The 12,776-nt window shown below is 43.4% G+C and overlaps 1 protein-coding gene and 1 long non-coding RNA gene across 4 annotated transcripts in view; one reads left to right on the top strand and one right to left on the bottom strand.

Moving 5' to 3' along the window:
- Positions 1 to 12,776, top strand: part of cacna1g (calcium channel, voltage-dependent, T type, alpha 1G subunit) — a 308,065-nt gene that overhangs the window by 55,130 nt on the left and 240,159 nt on the right. For all 3 annotated transcript variants that reach the window (XM_060844315.1, XM_060844314.1, XM_060844316.1), the window contains exons 4-5: positions 1,652 to 1,811; positions 10,079 to 10,385. In XM_060844315.1, coding sequence (XP_060700298.1) covers positions 1,652 to 1,811; positions 10,079 to 10,385 — 467 coding nt within the window. The remainder of the gene's footprint in view (positions 1 to 1,651; positions 1,812 to 10,078; positions 10,386 to 12,776) is intronic.
- The window catches only part of LOC132827675 (uncharacterized), a 197,622-nt gene that overhangs the window by 7,097 nt on the left and 177,749 nt on the right, over positions 1 to 12,776 (bottom strand). The window contains exon 2 of the long non-coding RNA XR_009646025.1: positions 9,351 to 9,553. This is a non-coding gene — a long non-coding RNA (uncharacterized LOC132827675). The remainder of the gene's footprint in view (positions 1 to 9,350; positions 9,554 to 12,776) is intronic.

The raw sequence follows: 12,776 nt of genomic DNA, 5'->3' as shown, positions 1-12,776 counted from the left end.
CTATGAACCTGTACTCTAAGGTCTCTTTGTTCAGCAACACTCCCTAAGACCTTACCATTAAGTGTATAAGTCCTGCTAAGATTTGCTTTCCCAAAATGCAGCACCTCACATTTATCTGAATTAAAGTCCATCTGTCATTTATCAGCCCATTGGCCCATCTGTCATTTCTCAGCCCATTGGTCCTGTTATAATCTGAGGTAACTCTCTTTGCTGAAAATGTGTTGCTGGAAAAGCGCAGCAGGTCAGGCAGCATCCAAGGAACAGGAGATTCGACAGATGAGGAAAGTCATTTCCTCAGTCCTGAAGAAGGGCTCATGCCCGAAATGTCGAACCTCCTGTTCCTTGGATGTTGCCTGACCTGCTGCGCTTTTCCAGCAACACATTTTCAGCTCTGATCTCCAGCATCTGCAGACCTCACTCACTCTCTTCGCAGTCCACTACACCTCCAATTTTGGTGTCACCTGCAAACTTATTAACTGTACCTTATGATTTCTCTTGAAAGCGACAATTCAATTTGCTTCTACCATCCTTTCAAGTAAAGTGTTCCAGACCATGATAACTCCCTTATGGTTCTTTTCCCAATTACTTGCAGCCTTTGTCGTCCAGTTACCAAATCCCTCACCAGTGCTTGCATTTTCTCTCTACGTATTCGACCAAAAAGCCTCAAAATTTTGAACACCTTTATTAAATATCCCCTTGGCCCCCTCTGCTCAAAAGAGAACATTTCCAGCTTGCCCAGACTCTCCAAGCAACTGAAATCCCTTAATTCATGTGTCAATCTGACAAATCTCCCCTACAGAGTTTCAAAATAGTGAACATTAAGGGGCAAAACAATCCAATGCCTTACTTGTGAGGTTTTCTGGGAAAAATTCTGAACTCTGTCATTAAAGCCTTAAATCCCAGTGTTTCTGTGCATAGCACAGTGTGCAGTTTTCACCAGAAGCACACAGTGCAGGTATACACTCTACCTAAGACACTTAAAAGGCCGCAAGTTGTATCTGTCATGAGGGATTCCTCACGGCATTAAATGAGTCTCAACTGTCCTCTGCACAGTCCTCCTTTCCTGGCTTAGGGCATGTTCAATTACTCAGGGCATTTCCATAAACCTTCATTTTAATCTTTCAATTCAAACATCTATGGAAACTGCCGATATAAGAAACAAAAATGGGCATATGCTTTGAAGTCTGACAAAAAAAAGGCACTATAAAGTGCAACAAAAAGGAGAATATGTCAATAATTTGATCTTTTAAGAAATATTGATAGAAAGTATTGATTGATATTTATTGATATGTATCATCGAGAGATGGCAAAACAACATCTAATTGACAAAGGACAGATAGATGTTTTTCAATAGGGTGTAATAGGTATTAATGAATAACTGATGTATGATCTGCAGAAGGTATCTTTGCTGATTAACCAACACAGCACAGTGTGGGTAGATTAACTCATTTGGAAATATATTTTTATTAAGAGATGATTGATGAAGCTGACAGATGATTAATACGTCGATATACTGAACCATTTGTCTTCCTGAGGCCTAATAGGCTGACAAATGGTTGACAGCTACTATCAGGTTAATAAAGTCATTGGTCCTGCACAGCAGGAAGGCTACGGACTGGTGCTATTTGATGTCTCTGCTTTTATTCTGCAGGTATGAGGATACTGGTGACACTGCTGCTGGACACTTTGCCTATGTTAGGCAACGTACTTCTCCTCTGTTTCTTTGTCTTCTTTATTTTTGGCATTGTCGGGGTCCAGCTGTGGGCAGGATTGCTGCGAAACAGGTGCTTTCTCGAAGAGAACTTTACAATGTGAGTATGTCTCATCTCAAAACGTGGACGACACAGTTATCAATGTAAAAGGAATGACCATTATCCAAGTCAATGTGTCTATCACCCACCCAATCTTAAAACTGATGCTGGCATTTATGTTACTGTGGGAAGGGAGAATGCCAACTCATGTACTTAATGCTGGGTGGACCGGTGCCAACTCCACCAGCAGCAATGCTCATTTCCCTGCTCTGTGAGGTTGCTCATGGCAACCACGCAGTTGCCCAGTTGGCAAGCAAGGAAGTAATTCACAAGTGGCAACTTTCCACAAGTTAGTGGCCCACCAGGCTGCTTCAGGGATTTTGATTGGAGGGGCACATATTGGCCAGTGAAAAGGGCGTGAGGGCCCTGCTCCTTTTCACGAAATGGAGGTATCTTTCACATGCACCAGACGGTGAACAGGGCCTCTAGTTAATATGTGATCCAACAGAGGGCCACCTCCAATAGTGCTGGCTGAGTACCACAGTGGGTTGCCTGATGAAATCATTTCCTCTGTCAAGGGACTGGAAGCCAACACTTTTCAACTGAGGGGAGTGTGCTCCTTATTAAGACATAACGCCATTTTAGGAGAGGGAGAACCTTGAAGTAGGGGATAGACAGGAAGGAAATATGCTCTGTTGCCAGTGAAACATGACCGAGTTCCAACAGTAAAAACTGTACTTCCCTCTTCTCTTTGGAGTAGTTCCGATTGCCGTCAGGAATCAATAAGGCCACAAGGTATAGGAGCAGAATTAGGCCAATTGGCCCAGCAAGTCTGTTCTGCCATTTGATCATGGCTGATATGTTTCTCAGTCAAGAGTGTGTTGCTGGAAAGGCACAGCAGGTCAGACAGCATCCGAGAAGCAGGAAAATCAACGTTTCGGGCTGGAGTCCTTCATCAGGAATGAGGCTGGGAGCCTCGGGGGTGGAGAGATAAACGGGAGGGGGGTGGAGCTGGGGAGAGGGTAGCTGAGATTGCAATAGGTGGATGGAGGTGGAGATGAAGGTGATAGGTTGGAGAGGAGGGTGGAGTAGATAGGTGGGAGGGAAAATTGACAGGTGGGACAGGTCATGAGGATGGTGCTGAGCTGGAAGGTTGGAACTAAGGTAAGGTGGGGGGAGGGGAAATAAGGAAATTGGTTAAGTCCACATTGGGGTTGAAGGGTCCCAAGGCGGAAGATAAGGCATTCTTCCTCCAGGCGTCAGGTGGTGAGGGATTGGCGATAGAGGAGTCCCTGGACCTGCATGTCGTCGGCAGAGTGGGAGGGTGTGTTAAAATGTTTGGTCACGGGGCAATGGGGTTTATTGGTGCAGGGGTCCCGGAGATGTTCTCTGAAGCGCTCTGTGAGAAGGCATCCAGCCTCCCCAGCGTAGAGAGAAACCGCATCGGGAGCAAGGATATGTTTCTCAATCTCATTCTCATGCCTTCTCCCCATAACCTTTGATCCCCTTACTAACCTATCTATTTCTGTCTCAAATATACTCAATGACTTGGCCTCCACAGTGGTGCTGCAGCAGTGAGTTCCATAGATTCAATACCCTCTGGCTGAAGAAATTCTTCCTCATCTCCATTCTCGTCCCTTCACTGTGTTGTGCCCTCAGGTCCTAGTCTTACCTACTAGTGATAACATCTTCTCCACATGCACTTCATCCAGGCCTCTCTGTATTCTGCGATCCCCTCCCCCATCCTTCTAAACTCCATCCAGTACTGACCCAGAGTCCTCAACCGTTCCTCATATGACCAGCCCTTCATCCCTGGGATCATTCTTGTAAACCTCATTCAGACCCCATCCAAAGCTAGCGCATCCTTCCTTAAGTATGGGGCCCAGAGGATTAGATAGGGTAGACAGTGAAAGTCTTTCCTAGAATGATGATGTCAGCTTATACGAGGGACATAGCTACAAATTGAGGGGTGATAGATTTAAAACAGATGTCAGAGGCAGGTCCTTTATGCAGAGAGTGGTAAAGGTGTGGAATGCCCTACCTGCTAATGTAGTTAACTCAGCCACATTAGGGAGATTTAAACAATCCTTGGATAAGCACATGGATGATGGTGGGATAATGTAGGGGGATGGGCTTAGATTAGTTTACAGGACAGCACAACATCGAGGGCCGAAGGGCCTGTTCTGCGCTGTATTGTTCTATGTTGTATAAACCTGCTCACAATATTCCAAATGCAGCCTGTTCAAAACTTTATACAACCTCTGCAGTACCTCCCTATGCTGTATTTTAGCCCTGTCAAAGTAATATTGCATTTGACTTGCTAACTGCCAACTGATCCTGCATATTAACCTTGAGAGAATCCTGCACTAGGACTCCTAGTGCACTTATGTTTCAGATTTCTGATGTTTTTCCCTGTTTAAAAAATAATATATATCTCTATTCTTCCTACCTAAGTGAATTACCTCACAGTTTCCCACATTGTAATACATTTGCCACTTCTTTGCCCACACTCCTAGCCAGTTCTGCAGGCTCCCAATTTCCTCAACACTACCTGCCCCTCTACTTGTGCCACTGCAGCCTTCACAACAATGCTCCTGCTCCTTCATCCAGATCAGTAATGTATAATATGTGTAGTTGTGGTCCCACCTCTGACCCCTGCAGAACCCCACGACTCACTGGTTGCCATCCTGAGAAAGACCACTTTTTCCCTAATCTTTGCCTTCTGCTAGTCAGCCAATCCTCTATCCATGCCAGCACCTTGCCCCTAACATCATGGGCTCTTAATTCATTTAGCAACCTCCTGTGTAGCACCTTATCAAAGGCCTTTTGGAAATCCCATTGGCTCTCCTTTGTCCAACTTGCTCACTACCTCTTCAAAGAATTCTAATAGATTTGCCAGCCATGACCTCCCCTTGATGAAGCCATGCTGTCTCAGCCCTATTTTACCCTGCACGTCCAAGTACCCCGCAATCTCAATAATGGACTCCAAAATCTTACCAATGACTGAGGTCGGACTAACCAACTTATCATTTCCCATTTTGTATCTCCCTCCCTTTTCAATCAGGGCGGTTACATTAGCCATTTTCCAGTCCTCTGGGACCCTCCCTGACTCCACTGATTCCTGAACGATCACCAACTTGGAGATATTGAGGACTGCAGATGCAGCAAAGTCAGAGTCGATAAAGTGTGCAGCTGGAAAAAGCACAGAAGGTCAAGCCACACCAGAAGAGAAGGGGAGTCGATGTTTCAGGTCGGAACCATCAAATCCTCTGCTCCTCCAATGCTGCTTGACCTGCTGTGCTTTTCCCAGTTCCACACTTTACCGACTCTGAAAGATCACCATCAATGCCTCTGCAATCTCCTCAGCTATCTCCTTCAGAATATTGGGATGTAGTCCATCTGGTCTAGGTAATTTATCCACCTTCAGACTTAGTAATAACCACAACCCTCACCTCTGTCCCATGACTCTCTTGAATTTCTGGTATGCTGTTGGTGTCTTCCTCTGTGAAAACAGATGCAAGGTACCTATTAAGTTCCTCCACCATTTCTTTGTTCCCATTAGTACTTTTCCAGCCTCATTTTCCAGTGCTCCAATGTCCATTTTTGCCTCTCTCTTACTTTTTATGTATTTATCTAAAAAAACGCTTGCAATTTTCTTTTAAAATAAAGTGTAAGCTAATGTACCCTGATATTTCATCTGCTGCTCCCTTATTGCTTTTTTAGTTATCCTCTGCTGGCTTTTAAAGGTTTCCCAATCCTATGGCTTCCCACTAGCCTTCATCATTTTCTATGCTTTTTAGTTTGCTTTTATGCTGTCCCTGACTTCCCTTGTCAGCCTCGTCCCTCCTTTAGTGTGTTTCTTCTGCCATGGAATAATCTTCTGCTGTGCCTTCCAAACTACTTCAGAAACCCTTTCTATTGCTGCTCCACCATCATCCCTGCTAGGCTCTCCTTTTCAATTAACTCTGGTCAGCTCCTCCATCATGTCTTTGCAGGAACCTTGACTCAACTGCAATACCGTGACATCAGATTCCAGCTCCTCCCTCTCAAACTGCACGGTGAATTCTATTACATTATAGTCACTGCCCACTAGGGGTTCTGTGACCTTGAGCTCCCTAATCAAGTCTGCCTCATTACACATCACCAAATCAGCTTTGCGTGTTCCCAAGTGGGCTTTACCACAAGCTGCTCCAAAAAGCTATTTGCTTTGTTTCATATACTGGCTGTATTTAAGTACAACACCCTCAGTCCTGCATTGACTGTCCCACTTCTCATAGTTGCCCCTTCTTCTGCTGTTCCTGAAGTTAGGTTCCTGACCTTTTCCGTACACTCTGTCCTATTACTCATTATGGAAACTGTAATAACCTCTGCTGAGCCTTCCTCCCCTTTTACATTTCCCTTAATTCTCCATGCACTGGACCCAGCCCCTTGACTCGCTAAGATTTATATTCCTGTGGAAAGTTCAACCATCCTAGACATCTTTGTAAACATTCAAAATTCAAAATGTGTTCATTAGCAATTGAACATAATCAAAAAGGAATTAAAATCACAATGATTTAGCATTTTTATTAACTCAATGATGGAAGGAAGGCTGCAGCCAAAGTGATGATTTTTCTGTTTAGCAGAAAGGGCTAGTATGCTGGACTTGCACTTAAGATCTGTGTTTCAGTCAAGCAATATCCAACTAGGTAAAATCCATTTGTAGGTTCAGTTTTTTTCCCCATTCCACATTGTTAATTCAACATGACCCAAATTGTATCTCTATATCTCTCAACGTTCTTTTCTCACTGTCAGTAACACAACTAAAACAAAATAAAAAAATCTCATTTTTGTAACACCTTCTATGTGATTTAACAGCCTGCTTTTGAAGTGTGCTCAGCATTGTAATCTAGGAAATGTGACAGACAAACTGCACAGCGCTCTGATTAGGAAGAGATCAGTTGTTTTTGGAATTATTTGAGACCAATATTATCTCGGGCAGCAGGAATCACACCCCTCAAATTCACTGAAATCATGCTATGGGATATTTTTTCTATCCACCCGACAGAGCCTCTGTTTCACATCTTATCTGAAGTATTGTCCCTCTGACAGTGCAGCACTCACACTGCAATACACAAAACAAGATTTTGTGCTTCATTCTCTTGAATAGGACCACAGACCCATGACCTTTGACCTCAGGTTCAGGTAGTCACTATGAAGCCAAGGTGGAACCCTAGCTTCACGGTGTGTACATTGGATTGTCAGTTAGCTTTCATTCCATTATTCACTGTATTTAATCATGTTCCCACCCACTAGCCTGTGCAGCTTATTCTCCAGACCATACCTGCACTCCTCCTATGGTCAGTTGACTCAGCTCAGTCTAAGGTTTGGACCTAGGGCCCCTTTGAAGTTTTGTGGTTGATCTTGCACTGGGAAAATGCATGCTTCTCTCTCTGTGTGTGTGTGTCTCTCTCTCTCACTTTGCAAAGTGCTTTTTATGATCTCCCACCTCTGGCAAGTCCACAGTGGGAGTCCCTGCTGTGAAACACATGTGCCCTGTAAAAGGTAAATCATTAGTGAACGTTTCCTGCTTGGATCAAGATAAGACACTTTGCAGATTTTGGATGATGAGGGAAGTAGGAAGTAATTTGAGTGGAATTCTGTGCAGGCTCAGAAGTATATTTGGAACAGGTGTGGGTTTATCTGGAATCCCTTAATGAAGTTGGAAGAATGTCCTTCATGAATTGAGAAAGTTGTCTTGTGTTGTTTTTCACCCATCTATATTCTGAGGATTGACCGCACAATGAAGGATCTTTCTTCACTGAGTTTTCTTCTCTGCTGACCCATAGAGGCCAGTCCTCGGTTTGATATTATCTTGTGCCTTCCTCCCACTTGTCACCATCTGCTGGAGTTGACAATCACCATTCTCCTTTTCCCAAGCCCCACCCAAAACATCAATCCATCAAATTCCTGAGGTAAAGATCTGTTACAACAAAGAACTCCTGAGGTGTCACCTGATTTTTGTTTTCCTACTTAATGGTCTGAAGGAGCTCCTGCTCTCTGAAACAAACCCTTGTGAACCAAAGGATTATCTCACAGGGAGAAAAGATCTGTCAGTCAAACATGTGATCAGCTGTGACTCAATGGATAGGACTCTCACCCACGAGATTCATACGTCACACCAGAGACTCAATCTCAGCTGGTACCGAAAGTCTGCTGCCCAGGCAGCAAGTTTAGAGATGAGGTGGGAAGCTGAGGTTCTGTCTATTCTCTCAGGTGAATCTAACTGTATTGAGAGGAACAGGGGAGCTGAACCCAGTGGCCTGCCCAACATTTATTCCCCAAAATCACCCAAACAGATTAAATGCTCGGCTATCTCATCACTGTTCGTTGGATCTCGCTGTGTTAAAATTAACTGCCATGCTTCTCTACATTACAATGGTGTCTACACTCCCAAACCTATTTGACAGCTGAGAAGTTTGGAGCACCTTGAAGACATAAAACATTCTATACATGTAAGTGCTTGCTAATGGCCTCATAGCATCTCCTTCAAGGACATCCCTTAGGACTAAGCTTTGTAGTAAATGTTGGTTTTTATGAACAAAAGGGAACCTCCTAGTTTAGTCTAATTCTAGCCTGACTTCATGCCTATATTGCAGCTGGGTCTATAACATGAGGGCTGGTGGTCTAGTTGTAATGTCACTGGGCTAGTAATCCGGGGCACAGGGTTATATTGTGTAGGGTATGGGTTCAAATCCACCATTGCAGCTGATGAGGTTTAGTTCCATTCATAACTCTGAAATGAAATCTAGTCTCAGTAATAGACCATGATACCAATCATCAGTTGTTGTAAAAACCCATCTGGTTCATTAATGTCCTTTAGTGAAGAACATTGGCTATGCTGACCTGGCTGACGTGTGATTCCAGGCCCTCCACAATGTGATTGGCTCTTAACTGCTCTCTGAAATTGTCCACAAGCCACTCAGTTGAAGGGCAAAAACATTCTGGCTGTAAAATAAAATTCCAATACATGGTATTGTTCCATTCACAGCACATTTGTAGGCAGTGTAATGTTGGAAATGAGCGTTGGTCAGACTGGAGCACTGTTCCAAGCTTTACACACCAAATCAAACCAGTATGTGTTATTCACAAGTTGTACTCATTTTTCCTTCCAGGGTCAGAGATCCGTGAAGCCTGCCTTACTTGTACCAATGTGTTCCCAAACTGAACTAGTAAGCTGAATGTGTATATGAAGGAATGGTGGTAATGTCACTGAATAAGTAAAGTGGAAGCTAGGCTTTTGCCCTCAGAACATTGGTTCAAATCCCACCATCACAGATGAAGAAATCAATTATGATGCCTCATCAGTGAGGTGACCATGGAATGATAAATTTATGGGTAGATGATGGCTGAGAGTTATTATTGCTGGACTATAAATCTAAAGACCTAAATAACGTTCTGGAGGTCTGGGTTTAAATCCCACTATGGCAAATGGGAAAGTTTGAATCCATAAAAACCTGAAACTAAGAGTCTAATGATGACCATGAAACCATTGTTAATTGTCGTGAAAATGCATCTGATTCATTAATGTCCTTCAGAGAGGGAAGCTGCCATCCTTACCTGGTCTGTCTTCCATATGACTCCAAACCCACATTAATGTGCTTGACTCTTAACCGCCCTCTGGGCAATTAGGGATGGGCAAGAAATGCTGCCTAGCCAGCGATATCCACAACTCGTAATTTTAAAAACCTCAGGCAGATATGTGTGGTGAGTTCCCATTTTCCACTCCAATCTTTGTGGTGGAGCAAGGGGCAAACGTGAGGCTGGCAAAAGAAGAAAGAAAAAGTTACAGTCAAAGACATGCCTGACTATTCACAGGTATCACCTTCAGAGCCCCTTTAGCAGAGAGGTTTAGGCTGGTCACCTTGCATGTGGCAACCAAGTAGATATGCAAAGGAAGTTATGGTGCTAAAAAACCTTTGCCAGATTAAGAAAACAAAGAACTGTAAACATAAAGCTCAATAACTGATGTAATTTCAACTAAGTAGGGCAGTGCAGTGCAGGTCCAATCCCAAGTGGTGTCTCCAGGGGCAGTCTTTATCTTTATTATGACATTACTCCTTGTCAGTAACACTTGGCATCTAATCACTTGACCAGGCCTTTCATATCTTTAAGATCTAATCATGTCATAGGCAAGAAGTATTCAAGAAGATAGCAACCAGAAAAAGTCCAATTCACTGTCGAGCTGGCTTATTAGGATGCCCTGAGACCTCCTGAGGCCACTTTTCCCACCTTAATGTCAAACCTGTTTCTCTCTAATAGTGTGACCTTTTCCATTTTTGTCATAGACCTGCCTCTCAAGGGCTGGATCGATATTATCACACAGAAAATGATGATGAGAATCCCTTCATATGTTCCCTCCTGAAGGATAATGGAATGCGCTATTGTCGCAGTGTGCCCCAAAGAAGAGTGAACAACATTGAATGTACCCTCGACGATACAAGTTACTACCTGTTACTGAGTAACAACACGGACAATATCAGCTGTATAAACTGGAATCAGTACTATACCCAGTGCCAACCTGCTGATCACAACCCATTCAAAGGAGCCATCAACTTCGATAACATTGGCTACGCGTGGATAGCAATATTTCAGGTATGTTGAGGTGTTCTTCCTTCAGTAGGTTACAGCTTTTACTTTGAGACAGGCTGGCAGATTCAATTCCTCTCATTCTGACAAAGGCCAACAGCAGCCAACAAGTAATTCACTGAAACTGGTGGCAAAAGGGATTTCTTTCAAAAATGAAAGACTTGCAGTTATGCAACACTGTGGAAATGTCAGGATATTAAGCAGCATTCTACAACCAATGAGGTACATTTTAAACAAAAGCCACTGTTGCTGTGCAGGAAGCATCACTGTCAAATTGTACACAGCAAGATCCCACAACTGACAATGAGATAGATAGGCAGTTGATTTGATGTTGACTTGGGAATGAATATTGCCCCATTTATCTTCTAAATAATGTTCCAGGGTTCTTTAAAAACCAGCTTAGGGGATCACTTGAATGCCTCAACACAAAGCCAAACCCTTCAACACTGAGGGCATCCTCAGTATGGTATTGGAGTGTCAGTCAATGGTGGTCAACTCTCTGTAAGGGATAGAGCAGGAGATGCTGTTAATAAAGCCACACCTGGAATCCTACTTCCCTTTTTGTTATTTGGAAATCATTTTCCAAATTATATTCAAAACTCAAATTATACCTAATAGTTCTTTTTATTATGGTGATGGATAGAAATAGTAACTACGAAGCTGTCACATCTAATTGTTCATAGCTAGCAATGAGATAGATGACCAGATGTCTGTGTGGAGTTTGCACATCTTCCCGTGTTTGTGTGGGTTTCCTTCGGGTGCTCCGATTTCCTCCCACAGTGCAAAGTTGTGCAGATTAGGTGAATTAGTCAGGAGTAAATGTAGACAATGAGTCTGGGTGGGATAGTGTTCGGAGGGTCTGTGTGAACTTATTAGGCCAAAGGACCTGTTTTCACACTGTAGGCATTCTATATAATCAAGGTAATAATCCGTGTTTTCATGGTGTTGGCCTGAAAACGAATATTTCACTTCAAGTGTGGTTGAATAGATTGGGCCTGCACTCTTTGCAGTTTGGAAGATTCAGAGATAAACTTACTGAAACAAGCATGATTCTGCGAGGACTTGACAGAGTAGATGTGAAAAGTTGGTTCTTCTTTTGAGAGAGACTAGGAGCAGAGGGAATAAGGAATCATCCATTTAAGACAGAAAAGAATAAATATTGTTCTCTCGGAGGGTTGTGAATCTATGGAATTCTTATTGCACAAGTTGGGTTGTTGATTGTGATGTTTGAAGAAGTGGCGAAAATTATAGATGAGGGTAGGGCGGTCAATGTCAACATGGACTTTAGTAAAGTATTTGTCAAGATCCCTCATTATAGATTGTTCTGTGGCAGTGGCATTCTGCAAGGATCAGTGCTGGGACCTCTGTTGTTTGTAATATATATAAATGAGTTGGTTGAAAATGTAGGTGGTCTGATTAGTAAACTTATAGGTGACATGAAAGTTGGTAGAGTTGTGGATAGTGAGGGAAGTTATCAAAGGATACAGCAGGATACAGATCAACTGGTATGAGGTATCAAGTATGAGGTGATGCATTTTGGATGGTCAACTCCAAATGGAAAATATGTAGTAAATGGCAGGATCCTGAGGAAGATTACCAGAGAGCAGGGTAACACAAGTGGATATGGTGGTAAAGAAGGCATATAGCATTTCCTGCTTTCAGCTGTCAGGGCACTGAGTATAAAAGTTGGCAAGAGTGGTGCTGGAAAAGCACAGCAGTTCAGGCAGCATCCGAGGAGCAGGAAAATCGACACCAAAAGCCCTTCACCAGGAATATAGGCAGAGTGCCTGAAGGGTGGAAAGATAAATGAGAGGAGGGTGGGGGTGGGGAGAAAGTAGCATAGAATACAACAGATGAGTGGGGATGGGGATGAAAGTGATAGGTGTGGGAGGAGGATGGGGGAAGGTAGCAAAGAGTACAGTGGGTGGATGGGGGAGGGGAAGAAGGTGATAGGTCAGAGAGGAGGGTGGAGTGGATAGGTGGAAAAGAAGATAGGCAGGTTAGACAGGTCATGGGGATGGTGGGTTTCCAGCATCTGCAGTCATTATTTTTACCTAAAAGTTGGCAAGTCATGTGGCAGCTGTATAAGACTTTAGTTAACTCACGTTTGGAGAAGTGTGTGCAGTTCTGGTCACCACACTACAGGAAGGATATGGGGTCAATGGGGTGGGGGCCAAAAGAGATTTATTAGGATATTGCATGCATTGGAGTGTATTGGCTATGGAGAGAGGTTGGACAAACTTGGATTGTTTTTGCGAAAGCTTCAGAGGATAATGGGTGACCGAATAGAAGTGTAAAAAATTATGAGAGGCATGGATAGGTTGGATATTCTGAGTGTGTTTTCCCAGATGGAAATGTCAAATAAGATGAGGGGGAAATATTTAAAGGAGATGTGTG

This window comes from Hemiscyllium ocellatum, chromosome 25 (genome assembly GCF_020745735.1).
Source record: "Hemiscyllium ocellatum isolate sHemOce1 chromosome 25, sHemOce1.pat.X.cur, whole genome shotgun sequence".
In the NCBI taxonomy this organism is placed as follows: Eukaryota; Metazoa; Chordata; class Chondrichthyes; order Orectolobiformes; family Hemiscylliidae; genus Hemiscyllium; species Hemiscyllium ocellatum.
This window is presented reverse-complemented; position numbering and strand designations above follow the sequence as displayed.